The sequence below is a fragment of the Leuresthes tenuis genome, unplaced genomic scaffold (genome assembly GCF_036924035.1).
Source record: "Leuresthes tenuis unplaced genomic scaffold, fLeuTen1.0.hap1 SCAF_9, whole genome shotgun sequence".
In the NCBI taxonomy this organism is placed as follows: Eukaryota; Metazoa; Chordata; class Actinopteri; order Atheriniformes; family Atherinopsidae; genus Leuresthes; species Leuresthes tenuis.
This window is the reverse complement of record NW_027325363.1, coordinates 6,174,179-6,187,466: the sequence shown is the minus strand read 5'-3', so window position 1 is coordinate 6,187,466 and position 13,288 is coordinate 6,174,179. Positions and strand designations below refer to the sequence as shown.

General features: G+C 41.2%; 2 protein-coding genes across 2 annotated transcripts; one reads left to right on the top strand and one right to left on the bottom strand.

The window, feature by feature from the left end:
• The first annotated feature begins 90 nt into the window (after nt 1-90).
• med17 (mediator complex subunit 17) lies at nt 91-7,775 on the top strand. Its single transcript, XM_072392039.1, has 13 exons — nt 91-205; nt 499-743; nt 1,172-1,335; nt 1,486-1,705; nt 1,818-1,954; nt 2,096-2,177; nt 2,357-2,509; nt 2,919-3,049; nt 4,098-4,282; nt 4,957-5,094; nt 5,195-5,312; nt 5,420-5,579; nt 7,071-7,775. The coding sequence occupies exons 2-13, from the start codon at nt 509-511 to the stop codon at nt 7,277-7,279; spliced, it is 1,932 nt and encodes a 643-aa protein (XP_072248140.1). The 5' UTR covers nt 91-205; nt 499-508; the 3' UTR covers nt 7,280-7,775.
• On the bottom strand, nt 7,682-11,981 carry LOC140314024 (V-set and transmembrane domain-containing protein 5). The gene is made up of 4 exons (XM_072392040.1): nt 11,509-11,981; nt 10,235-10,561; nt 8,383-8,526; nt 7,682-8,055 (listed from the first exon to the last, which is right to left on the bottom strand). The coding sequence occupies exons 1-4, from the start codon at nt 11,582-11,584 to the stop codon at nt 8,024-8,026; spliced, it is 579 nt and encodes a 192-aa protein (XP_072248141.1). The 5' UTR covers nt 11,585-11,981; the 3' UTR covers nt 7,682-8,023.
• Nucleotides 11,982-13,288: the final 1,307 nt, after the last annotated feature.

The window sequence follows — 13,288 nt, the reverse complement described above, 5'->3', positions numbered from 1 at the left end:
AATAGAAAACAGGAGGGAGAAAACATTTGATACTGTAACCTGACTCAGTTGATAAAATAAAAGGAGGGGGACTGTAAATTGGTTGCACTGGTTCCGGTGTGTGGCTCGTAAAAATAATGAACTACAAGCAACGCTACTTGGGAATATATTGCAACTTACTTAAGTGAATAGCTGTTTATTTCCTTGACTATTTTGAATACCAGAGGTGAGGTTTATTCGAACCGAACTCATGACGTAATTTAAAATGCTCTGACCAACTCCGGGGTCTTTCTTCATCCTGTTATTTTAGCAAAAGGCTAAGGCAAGCTAGCACTGCTAGTTTGACGCAGGAGGCCAATACAAAAATACAGCTATTATGAATGAAAGTTATTTATGTCGTTACTAAGTACTCTTTGTCTATTTTTCTTCAAACTAGCTTGAAAAAAGTCGGACTGGTCATGTAAAGCGACACCCAAGTGAAAACACGTTTGATGACTGTATCTCTGCTTCTCATCTCAGCCCTGTCATCATGTCTGGTGGTCCGGCAGTGAGGGTCAGTGTGGAGTCTTCCTGTGAGAAGCAGGTGCAGGAAGTGGCTCTGGACGGGACAGAGACCTACGTCCCTCCGCTGTCCATGTCCCAGAACCTTGCAAAGTTGGCGCAAAGAATTGACTTCAGCCAGGGATCTGACTCTGAGGAAGATGGGGTTGATGGAGAGCCCAGGGACCGGGAGTGGGGCAAGCAGGAGCAGGAGGAAGAAGAAGGTAAGATGTGCTAAAGATTAAGCAGAGAAAATCTAAAGCCAGCTATAACTGACCAAACACTGTTCTGTTAAAACTACGAGACTGCTAAACAGCTCAGTTTATTCTTTAAATTAGAGCTGAGGCCTCTTTGTTAATTCCAAGTGGTCAATACGTTTCGAGATTTGTATTTCAGGCAAAATAAATTGTTAAAACAACTTACTCCCAAGTCAAGTCAAGTTAAGTAAAACAACCAAGAAGTTGTTGCTTCCCTGATTGTCAGGAAAATGTGAGTGAACGATCAGCTGTTCAGCTGAGGTGTCTTTGAGCAAGGTACCAAACCCCCTAATTGCTCCCCTTGTGCTGGAACTATATCTGGACTATTGATGGACTGATTCAAAACAAAATGATAAATGGACGTTACTCAGCTGATTTGTGGTTTCCTTTCTCAGGAACAGTGAAGTTTCAGCCATCTCTTTGGCCCTGGGACTCAGTGCGTAACAACCTGCGCAGTGCCCTGACAGAGATGTGTGTGCTCTATGATGTGCTCAGTGTGGTGAAGGAGAAGAAGCACATGGCCTTAGATCCAGTATCCCATGATCCGAACGCTGGCAAGGTAAGCATCTACAGAATATTCCTGTCACCGCTTCGCCAAACATCTACATTCATTTGTAAGAGATTCACTTCCCTCTCTGGCAGATGGTTAATTATTTATTCAGATACTCAGTTCTACTCTAAAAAGAAAAAAATGTCTACCCCTCTGCAGACGCCCCAGGTGTTCCAGCTGATCAGTAAAAAGAAATCGTTGGCCACAGCAGCACAGCTTCTCCTGAAGGGAGCAGAGAAGCTCAATAAATCCCTCGCAGAGAACCAAGAGAACAGGAGGCAGCGAGACTTCAACTCTGAGCTGCTGCGACTCCGTTCACAGTGGAAATTACGCAAAGTGGGAGACAAGATCCTCGGAGACCTCAGCTACCGGAGTGCTGGTGAGAAAAAGGCTTCAGAGTCAAATCTGTCACTTCTCTGTGCTCAGCATAGTAACTTGAGCTTACTTTTAACTTTGTGCGTAACCTATAGTTGACATATTTGCCTGTGCAGGTTCCCTTTTCCCTCACCATGGCACATTTGAGGTGATCAAAAACACTGACATTGATCCAGACAAAAAGATCCCAGATGACTACTGTCCCCTGGATGTCCAGATCCCCAGTGACTTGGAAGGATCAGCTTACATCAAGGTTAGAGGAACTGCTTTGATGTGGATTATTGGTATGAAAGGTTTGAGGGGAAATTAATTAGGAAAGGAAGGAAAATATCATATTGAGCCACTGATGAATGTTGGAGATAAAAATGATTTAGTCCAACATTTACATCTTTAGGTGTCCATTCAAAAACAAGCTCCAGACATCGGTGATCTGGGAACTGTCAACTTGTTCAGGAGACCACAAAAAATCAAAGCTGGTATGATTCAACACAGAAACATACAAAACCACATAAACCTTTAAAACTAGTTCATCCAGTCCTTGAATTATTGGAATACATATCCATACTCTTTTTTTCCATTACCTCTTCACAATCTCTTCACCTAATCTTCCTTCTCTCCATCATATTCTCCTTTCCCATCTTTCCTCTGTGCTCAGGTGCGCAGTCGTGGCACGTGAAACTGGAAGGAGCTCAGAACGTTTTGCTCTGTAAGGAGATCTTTGCTCAGCTGTCCAGAGAAGCAGTCCAGATTAAGTCCCAGATTCCTCACATTGTTGTGAAGAATCAGATCATCTCACAGCCCTTCCCAGGTCAGAACACAGATGGGGTCTTTGTTCTGTTGGATGTAACCATGCATTAGTACGTGTTAATGGCCTATGTGTGTGGCTGAGGGTTAAGTTATGAAACATGCTCAGTATTTTTCATCACTACAGGCACATCCTGCACAGTGTCTCACATTATAAACATCTTAAAAATTAACAAATGGTTTGAGCAAATCATAAAACACTCAGAAGATGGAGTTAATGTCTTATTAGGTGTTGGTTTTCCACCGGTAAGGTTTGGTTTGATCCATGAGATCGATAAGATTTTTATTTTATTTTTATTTTTTCCCCCTTTGTAGAACCTGCCTTTTATCTTAGATTCTTTTTTTCTTACTGTATGGAAGCATAAAATAAACACACCCTGTGTTTGTCACTGTGATTTATGTAAATATTGTAGGTCTGCAGCTGTCCATCTCACTGTGCCACTCTACGGGTGAGAAGAAGAACAATCGGGTGTCTCCAGAGAAACCAAACCCAGATGATCATCTTTATGTACTGGAACATAATCTGCATCAACTGATGAGAGAGGTAAGACGGGAAGTCTTCTTCTGTGGTACCGCTCAGCTTGCCTTTAGGTAACACCTGGGACGAGTTGTTGTTTTTTTGTTTTCGTTTTTTTTCAATGCTGCCTTTGTAGAAGTTTCAGGTCAGCTGAGCTGATATTAAAGGATGACCTGAAAACAGAGACTATTGATCAGAGAGAATTTATCTCCTGAGGGTGTTAAATTCAATGTCCTGCACAGTAAATCAATAAATCAATAAGCGTTTAGTTTAAGAAGTCTGGTTTACTCACTCATGCATTAACTCAAGCCTAAAATGCCATTTTAGAGTTAAGAGTTTGAAATGTAGAAGTGCAAAACAATATAAGTTGTCAATATTTCTGAATGACCCTAACTTAGATTGAAGATTCCCCCTTTAGATGTCCTGGACCCACAATCTGCTTCTTTTCTTTGCAAAGGGGTGCGTTTCCTTTTGAATATTGCAATAGTTTTTACAGAATATTGTAAAAATAGCAGTTTTCAATCCATCTTTTTGGCAAAAAATTATATTAGCATCTGCTCTGAAACCCCACAGAAGAAGAGTGGTATCTGTTGACTGTACTGGAAGATAAATCAACTTACTACATATACATTTTTATTAGTGTGTCAGACAGAAAATTTCAATAAATTGAAGTTTTGAAATACAAAATTTCAGAGACTGAATACTGATTTTATTTTTCATCTGTGAAATGTCAGATAATCTTATTGAAAATACTATTTAATTACACTTCATTTCTACTTTTTTAAAACTCTGAAGTAAGAAAATCTTTGTGTAAATGCTTAAATAAATCCTGTAACAATCACTATTACATGTATGTCTTTACTGTCGAAAAGGCTTTTGTTTCAAAGCTAATACAAGACAGGAAAAATAATTAATTGCCAAATGAAGGTCAGAATAAGATTGAAATATCAAAATTGTAACTACATTTTTGATTATATCAGTTTTACCGTGTAATCGGCAGCTTTATGGAATACGGTTTCCCCTCAGTCATGATGATCAGTTCTGATTTGATTGAACAGGCTTGTTTCTGTTGTAGTTCCACAAACATCATCTGACTTCTGTGGTCCTGCCGCATCCTGCCAACGCTCCCTTTGCCCACAAACGCCTGCGCCTAGCGGGGCCGCTGGCCTACGACAAGACAGAAATCTCTAACTTGCAGCAGAACGAGGGTCTCCTGGAGAAGATCATCAAACAGGCCAAACACATCTTCCTACGTAGCAGGTAACACCAGCTTGAACATCTGAGTTTATATCTGCAGAGGCTGTTGTCAGTGTCAGACATTGTGTGATATATAACATTTCAGGATGTGAGCATCCCGTTCAGTTCCTCAAGTAAATATTACCACGTGAAATACTCCACATATAACCAGGAGTGAGGACTAGGTCCAGTGTGCAGTACCTCATTTGACCAGTAGATGTCAGACTTAACTTTCTCTAATCTGTGTCCTTAGAGGAAGTTACATTTTAAAAATAAACTTTGTTATTGTAACAGCCAGATTATGGATAGTTTTAAGGATTTTAAGATAAGTAGACGTACATGTTGAACATATTATTGCATATAAAGATTAATTATACTGGTACATACAGCCAGACTGTCTGAGGTGGAAGAAAACATGTGTTTATGACTTTATTTAATGAAAAGTTTAAAGTCAGCTTTTAAGAGAGAGTCCTTTTCCTTAAACTTTTTTAACTAAGCTTACGGGGACTTTGTTTAAGCATTTAACTTCCGTCTTCAAAGAAAAACAGTCTGACAAACCCCAGATCTCGCCTCCTCTTCAGAGGAATTAGTGGTATCGGAGAATTAAGGCTTGTGCATTTAAGGTAGATTCCCAGCTGTGCAGAGTGCCTAACAAAGTCCCGCCCCAGCTGTCACAATTTTGTGCTTGTGGTCAACAGAACTGCACGGACCATTGATAGCTTGGCCAGTCGGATTGAAGACCCCCAGATCCAGGCTCACTGGTCCAATATCAACGACGTGTACGAGTCCAGTGTCAAGGTGCTCATCACCTCGCAGGGCTATGAGCAGATCTGCAAGTAAGTGGACGAGTAGGGAAATTGTCTGTTCAGTTCCTGGTGTGTGATTGACTCCCACATGTGACAAATTACATGAGCTTAACATGTTTTGTGTGCTTAGATCCATTCAGCTGCAGCTCAACATTGGGGTCGAGCAAATCAGAGTGGTGCACCGAGATGGGCGCGTCGTCACGCTGTCACACCAGGAACAGGAGCTGCAGGACTTCCTCCTCTCACAGGTACCACAGCGACTTTCCCCACAGTCTGCATGTGTGACACCACGTCTGTGTGATGAAGGTCAGTTGTTTGTTGTCCACTCGCGTAACTCGGTGGGTCCTGGTTACAGATGTCGCAGCATCAGGTGCATGCCGTCCAGCAGCTGGCCAAAGTGATGGGCTGGCATGTGCAAAGCTTCAGTAACCATGTCGGCCTGGGCCCCGTGGAGAGCATCGGAAACGCCTCCGCCGTCACAGTAGCTTCTCCCAACGGAGAGTACGCCATCTCAGGTGAGACTGGGCTGGGTTTACCAAGAGGTCAAAATACTCATTCAACCCTTCTGTCACAGTACTATCAACGTATACATATCATAAAAGATTACGGAAACTAAATGATTAAACCGCTGTACTGCTGCTGTGGTGTCTTGTTCTTAAAGCTGTGTCTGCAGAGAAGGAGGATTATGAGCAGCATGTTACCTGAGGAGCAGCAGCTCCAGTGTGTCCGTACACGAGGCGTTCAGGCCCAGTAATGTGCTGTTGGACACCGGTGTTGCACCCAGACACAGTTAACTGTGGCTACAGCACTCACGCTGTGGTTGTGTGAAGCTTAGCTTCACCTGCACAGAGCTGGATGGATAGAAATAGGTGCAGAGCTCACAGTCTGGTGTTTAAGATGCGTACTGTAACTGAACTGATCACAGTTGGATTCCTGTTCTTCCCTCTAACACTATGGACTGACAAAGCCAGCTTGTGTTTGCTTTTTCAGACAAAAACTTTAACGAAGGAATGTAAGCCATGTTTGCTGAGTCTTAGGTCATTGTTAGGTCACTTCTTTTGAACCGTCCAAAAACCTGTGTTTAGATTTTTGTAGTTTTGTGCATTTATGCTCTTATTAGGCATTTAACCTTCATGTGTTTATGCCACATCTTAAATTGACTGGAACAAAAAAACAATTGAAAAGATCAGAGAAAGCTGAAGTCTTTTTTTTGTGATGTGTAAATTTCATCATTCTCACCAGTCTGCCAACTCTACTTGTTCCCTCTGCAGCTTTAATATTCATTCAGAAGAAAACCTACCAGACAAACAGGATGAGGGGTAGAAGTACAACCTGGATGCTTGTTTTTAGGGGAGACTTTGCAGTCAATGTTTTCCACACCTCTGCAGATTATTACATAACCACAGAGGGACATTTGGCACAGCTGAGCCGAAAGTTCTTGTGAATAGGTCTGCATGCATGTCTGCAGAGTCTTAACTCGTTAAAAAACTATGTACCCATTCTTACTCACAGAAAGAAACAAATGTCACTGACTCTGCCGACTTCTGACAGCTGATATTTGGCTTGATGTAAAGGATCTCTTCGTCCATTAGAGACACTGCCTGATATTCGGTGAAAGCAGCCTGACATTTGCTTGAATTTAGTAAGAGTTCGGTGCAGGGAAAGTCACACCTGCTCCATTTTATTAATAGGCTCAACTTCCTCTTTTTTCCTGAGCATAGATGGCACTTCCTCACATCACTCTGTGTTGCAGAGTTGAACTCAGCTAGTAGAGAAAATCTTAGTTGTAAGAAATCCGGGCAGGTTGATGCAAGCTGAGGGATCATTGGGACATCCAGTCACAGAAGAATGCCTGGAATCCATCACAAACTCCTGCGTCAAGGCCACCTGACAAAGAATTACTGAATATCTTCATATAACCTCAGATTATGATGAATAAAGTATTAACAGAAGCAGATTGCTGTCACTAATGTAGTGATGTTTGGTTTGGTTTTGTTTGTTGTTAGTGCGTAACGGCCCAGAGAGCGGCTGCAAAGTGCTGGTGCAGTTTCCCCGCAGCCAGACCAAAGAGCTGCCAAAGAGTGATGTCATCCAGGATGGCAAGTGGAGCCACCTCAGAGGGCCCTACAAAGAGGTGCACTGGAGCAGGATGGAGGGACGGAACTTCGTCTACAAGATGGAGCTCCTCATGGCTGCACTAACTCCATGTCCTTAGATGTACCCTCGACTTCTTTCTCACTCACAGTCACGGATTATATACAGTTAAATGGCAGCGTATAAGTTTTGCAGTCATGACACAGGCTTCTTGTTTAGCTCAGCTCCTGGACTCCTTTTAACCTGCAGCAGCTGCCTGCTCTGATTTTGAGGAATCGTGGAGTGTGTAAACCTCAGTTTGTGTTCAGTCTGTGTATTTGTGCAAATATTTGAATGAAGATGTAGATTAGGGAGTTCACCTGGAAGTTCAGGTAAACGCTTCACTGTATTTCTAGTGAACTGATTTGAAGTTTCTGGATTCTTCCTTCATCTTTTGTGTCTGAGTTTTAGGAATAAAACATGTTTGAGGTTTAACTTCTGTCAACTCACCGGTTGAAAATCTTGCAACTGAAGTCTTGATTTCTGTTTTATCATTTAATGTTGTTTGTCACATATTTTGAGTGAAATAACATCACTTAGGTGATTAACTCTAACAATAAATACAGTTTGGTTTTCCAGAGTTATGGGTGAGATATTTACAATTATTCCAGTGTCTTCTCCGGGGAGCTTTAAGTCTACGTTCAGTACAAAATGTAAACATGGTGCAGGTTTGAATCAGTGAAGAGCCATCTCCCGAGCTTAAATTAGCTAACCGGTCCCACACAATATCCCAGCTTTAAATATAGCTCCTTGTGTTGTAACACTGACGTGTTTGAACAGTTTCAGACTTGTTTCCATGGCAGAGACGGTGCGGTGCGCAGGTCCATCAAAGAGGCTGCAGCTCTGTTGCATCATTTTCTGCAGAAAGAGAAGATAAAACTTTATTAACACCGAAACAAACAACAACAACCTTGTAATAAAGCAATAATAGAAACTAACTGACCTTCAGACTCTGACACACCCATGAAAGCACAACAGATAACATCAACCTACATTCATTCCTATTCGACTGCTTTTCCACATCCACTCCAATGCAAAAGGACGCATTTATAATCAGATAACTAATCAGATAACATCTGTAATAACTCCCATCTGGTAATTGAATTAGGATATTACTGCGTGAGTTTGATCCTTAAGTAAACAGACAAAAGATAGATACTGTAAGTGAAAACTACAATTCTGTACCTGGCATCTGTTTCCTGCGTCTCCACGCCTTTATCTTCCTGCAGGCCTTGTGTAGCAGCCACATGGCCAGCATGAGAAGGCTAGCCACAAAGGCCAGTGCCAAGGCAGAGATGGACAGGTACTGAAGATCCTCAAACAGCACCTCTGAGGACAGAAACACAGGAGCTCAGGCACGTTTACTTCAAACAGTGCTACGAGGCTCCCTCATAAGACTAGAATTCCATATCAGGTTGTTAATGTTTATCAAAGTCATTTTTTGTGTTGTTTATTGACTGAAAGGCTTCTTTAAAGCAGCTGACGTTGAAAGTTGAGCTCATGAGCACCTCAGAGCACCTCATGGTGGAGGGGTGAGCATATCTGCACGCACACTTCTCTTTCCTTGTCCTTCCTTTTTGTGTTTTTATTGTTTTTTCTTTCTTATGAACAACAGAAACAGAATGATCTGCTCATCTCACAGGATTAACCATCATTTCCATGTCAGAGCTCATTTTGCAAACTTATATTTTCTTCATTCAAGCTCAACAAACTCTTGATAAACAGCCATTCTTCCTATGATTTTGATCATGTTTGAAATCTTTTACAACATCATCCTTCCTTTTCTGACCTCCTCATGCAAGGAAACATTTCCTGATTCTTTTTCTCTCGGGTTTCAGTTTTCTCTCTCCACACGGTCATTTGTTTATACAAATATGCTGTTGATACTGAGATCCTTTGCCATGTCAGCTTGGTGGATTAAACTGTCCTGAGAAAAAACTCAAATACACAGAATTCTTGATTTAATAAGATATTTTTTGTATGTTTTACTTGTTTTCTGAAAGAAAAATCAGGTTAATGGTAATTCTCCTGTCATGCCTCACTGAATTTCAACAAAGAACACTTGTGATCTTGTACCAAGATGAGCATTGCTCTCTCCTAAAGTGAGTAGACAAACTCTTTGATCTCTCCTAAAAACTGTGGTCCAGGACTGCTAAAGGGCTACAAAGTGAAACCTTCATCACATGTTTGCACAATGTGACACAATGTGTAGAAATGAGCCACCTGTCGGTTTGAGGATGGCCGACACAGAAGAAATGAACCAGGTGAATGAATGGTGGTCATCTTATGGCTGAGTGTCTGCAGCTACAGTATAACTCTACTGGGATCTTTGCACCCTGGCCAGAACATCCAGGATTCATGAGTCCACCTGTGACATAGATTTCCACATCAGCAGCAGCTGCTTCTCAGCGGACGGGGGGGGGGGGTGACTTGAATGGTCTGAAAGTCATCTTGTCGCTGTTAAAAAGAGGCAGCTGAGACTCAGGAGGCTGAGTCCAGCACATGAGCTCGATGCCATGTGGCTCCTAAGGGATCCTCAGGGTGTGTAAGTGTATCAATGTTAGATGAACAAAACTAACAAGAGCCAGATGTGAAAGGGTGATTGTTCCAACATAAGTGTTAACATGTTCTGTTAAAACAAATGTTGTTTTGTGATAAATGATGGGAGTGGTACATTTTTAAATCCTGGTGGTACTGTATCCACACACATGTTGGGAAACTGTGGATTCACAGTCAGTGAAACTTAAGACTGGGGTTGTTTTTATATCACATAAGATAATCTGCGCTTGTTTCATCCTGTTCTTTATCAAGTTACCAATCTTATCTGATTTACTGCTGCTTAGCTTATGTGACAGATACTAAAACATGAAAGGAAGAACTGACAGTGTCCTTGAACCAATGCAGCTCTGCCTCTTCTGTAAGAGAAAATGTGTCTGACTCTGTGTGTTAAATTATAAATATAAATAAAATGTGTTAAATTGGGTTCCTGAAATGTTTGCTTTGGTAGTGACATACACAGAGATTCAGATGCACTCACCATTCACTTTCAGGACAAACCCGACATCCTTGCTGCTCCCTGCTGGGTCTGTGACAGTGACCACATAGTATCCAGCATCCTGCAGCCGCAGGTCCGACAGGCCCATTGAACCATTTTCAAAGGTCTTTACTCTGCTTTTGTAATCTACAGTAATGTTGGTGTACAGCCTCGGCTGCCAAGTCCCTATATCTCGGCTCACCAATCCTGACATAAAGGTCCATTGTATGGTGGGGTTCCCGCTGCAATTAAAATCCACTGAGAAGAACACATCCTCCAACACTGACCTGGTGAGGCTCCTCTGGGGAGAATAGATGGAGATGGCTCCGGCTTACAAAGAGAAAAGGATGAAGAGATGCAAATAAATGCATGCAATGAGGTCATAAAAAGTGAGCATAGGCTGACAGATAACACCTTTACCTTTCACATTTTTAGCTGCAGTTTAACCTTTGTGTGAGAGTAATTACAGTAAAAACATATTAGTGTGTGACAAGGTGCAGCGCCATAAAAAGAAAAAAATTCCCCCCAACACAGTCAGTCCGTGTCATTTGACTTAAATTCCAGTACAACCAGTAATGTTTCATTATGGTCATTTCTCTGTGAAATTGCAACTGTCTTGCCGGAGTAAGAAAGTTGTCAGACTAGCTGTGAGGAGTTAATGTTAAGGTAGTTGACTGTTTTGGCCTCGTTCCTTTTTTACACCCTTCATTGAATATTTTCATACAAATGTCAGCAGAAGATCTGGTTCTGCTGGATGTGTGTTTGCATAATGAAGCACAGGTGAAGAATTTCAAATGAGAATGCTAAACTGACCCTTTATTACTTAATCCCATGGTTTCTGTGGGAAATCAGTTAAGAAAATAGGTTTCTTTTTTCTGTAATTTCACATAAGCAGCTTAGTATAATCCTGTGTAGCTTGATTTCAGTTTGTTTTGTTATTGCTGTGTCTCAAAAACTATTTAGCTTATTTAGGGAGCTAACATTTCTCCCATTTACTGGGAACTCAAAGCCACCTCAGGACCATTAGATGGTTGCATGTGTTACATGTGTGGCCACGCGTTGACATGCCTATCTCTAATAACTCAGAGTTTTGTGTTTTAGCTCCCAGTTTTCTCTCCTGTAAGATCTCACTTTGAGTTTCTTTTCAAAGGGTTGAACCCATATCCTATGTGTTTAGTGCTAAACAAACATAGGATTGTCCGATCGGCATTCGCGGTAAAAGACAGCAGTAAAACACATATAGGAGAACAAACTTAGAAAAGTGTTGGAAAACTTACCAAAGCGACACATATATAGTGTGATGCTGAGAAACACAGCAACATCTTGTACAGTCCAGAGCCTAAAATGCCACATTAGAATTGCAGACCCATCTGTCGAACCACAGAAGAAGAATCTCCCCCAGGTTATTTCACATTCTGAAACTTTCTCCTTTTTCTCTTTCCATGGCAGCCTCTCCTTGCTCTCAGTGTCTTTTGTCCTTTTCACAAGCGCCTGTGAGCGTGAGTTGTCCTTATTCTTTGTGAAAAACCAGAGAGTGAGAGCGTCACAGCACTGCTGAAGTCTCCCTCCTCTCTCAGGACTGTGTTGGGCTTTTCTTCATACCTGCGCAAGTCAGCGCCAGCAAGCCCACACCTACCAGACAGGTTCAGCCAGGGATTACAAAGCAAACATTCACTAAGCGTTAGTGTGATCACTAACACACTCAAACACACCCCCGATGAGAGAAGGCCATGGATCAGGAACGCATAGCTCTCTAATTACTCACTCTTGCTCAAAAAATTCTCCCCTGTATGTTCACAGACTGGCTGTCACAAAATGAAACCAGGACAGACTGAAATAATGGGTATTCAAGCTGTGACACACCTGGTAAAACATGTCAAACAGGAAGCGTGTATTCACACGAATGCTCCGTGACACATAAACAAACAGTGAGAACAGTTACAGGGAACTGACATTTAAGTTTAACTGTCCTTATACCACCATAAGTCATTATATGTTTATTCCTTTAAAAATGACCCGTCATTATATTTCAAATTATTTAAAGAAATAATCATATTGTTTAATGTTGGGCTGAAAAATTAAGGCTGCTTTATACAAAACTGTACAAAACATGTTGGAGACCCAAAGTGACACAAAATCAAAAATACCAACATGACTTTCAGCCATTACACAGTATAATAAATGAGAGAATGATCGTTCAAACTTAATCTGTACAATCAAACTGTCAAAGATGTCTTTGTTATCTACTTTTACAGTTACATTTAGTAAAGATCTATTTATAAATGTAATACTTTGTGCTTTAGTACTGTTTGAAAATAAATGTTCTTGTAAAAATGATTGTTTTTATCTTATATACAAAGTTAAGATTTGCCAGACCTTGTTAATAAGTATGAAGGCCGAGAGAGGAAATATCTTTTTAATCTTTATCTTGAGATGAAAAGGATTGTTTTGTTGAGATAATGGATTGATTGATTTTGTTAACTCGAGATAAAAACACATGTTTTCTGCAGATAAGGGGTAAACGCAACACGCCTGAAGGGCAGCTACTGTCTGAGGCGAAGTCGGTTAAACTGTCGTTCATGCCTGCAAACACCACTTCATACTCAAAAGCAGACATTTACTAAAACTAAAAGAGAGGGGTTGTCTTTACTTTCCACCGTCACCTTGTGCACGCTCAGGACGGGCGATTAGATCGAAGAGATGGTTCAATGCAAACTTTTAAGTTGCATCGTATGAATTAGATAAATTAGGATTTTAGTTAATTTGATTGCAATTTGTTTTAATTGAACTGTATCTCCAATAAAGTTGAGTCTAAGTCTCTGAAAGTCCTTGAGAGGACTTTTGTTGTGATTTGGTGCTGTATAAATAGAATTGAACTGAATTGAATTACTCAAGCAAATCTTGACTTAAAGCAGTGTTTCTCAATTCCGGTCCTCATGACCTACTGCCCTGCATGTTTTTGATGTTTCCCTCCTCCAGCACACCTGATTCAAATGAATGGCTCCTTATCAGCCCACTGCAGAGCTTGATGACGAGCTGATCATTTCAATCAGGTGT

What these genes read in the sequence shown, in the direction of transcription:
- LOC140314024 (XM_072392040.1), bottom strand. Translation starts at nt 11,584, where the DNA reads ATGTGGCATTTTAGGCTCTGGACTGTACAAGATGTTGCTGTGTTTCTC. An exon ending in ACTATATATGTGTCGCTTTG is followed by an intron (nt 10,562 to 11,508) that starts GTAAGTTTTCCA and finishes TCTCTTTGTAAG; the next exon opens with CCGGAGCCATCTCCATCTAT. An exon ending in GTTTGTCCTGAAAGTGAATG is followed by an intron (nt 8,527 to 10,234) that starts GTGAGTGCATCT and finishes TTCTGTCCTCAG; the next exon opens with AGGTGCTGTTTGAGGATCTT.
- med17 (XM_072392039.1), top strand. Translation starts at nt 509, where the DNA reads ATGTCTGGTGGTCCGGCAGTGAGGGTCAGTGTGGAGTCTTCCTGTGAG. An exon ending in AAGGATCAGCTTACATCAAG is followed by an intron (nt 1,955 to 2,095) that starts GTTAGAGGAACT and finishes TTACATCTTTAG; the next exon opens with GTGTCCATTCAAAAACAAGC. An exon ending in TGCATCAACTGATGAGAGAG is followed by an intron (nt 3,050 to 4,097) that starts GTAAGACGGGAA and finishes TTTCTGTTGTAG; the next exon opens with TTCCACAAACATCATCTGAC.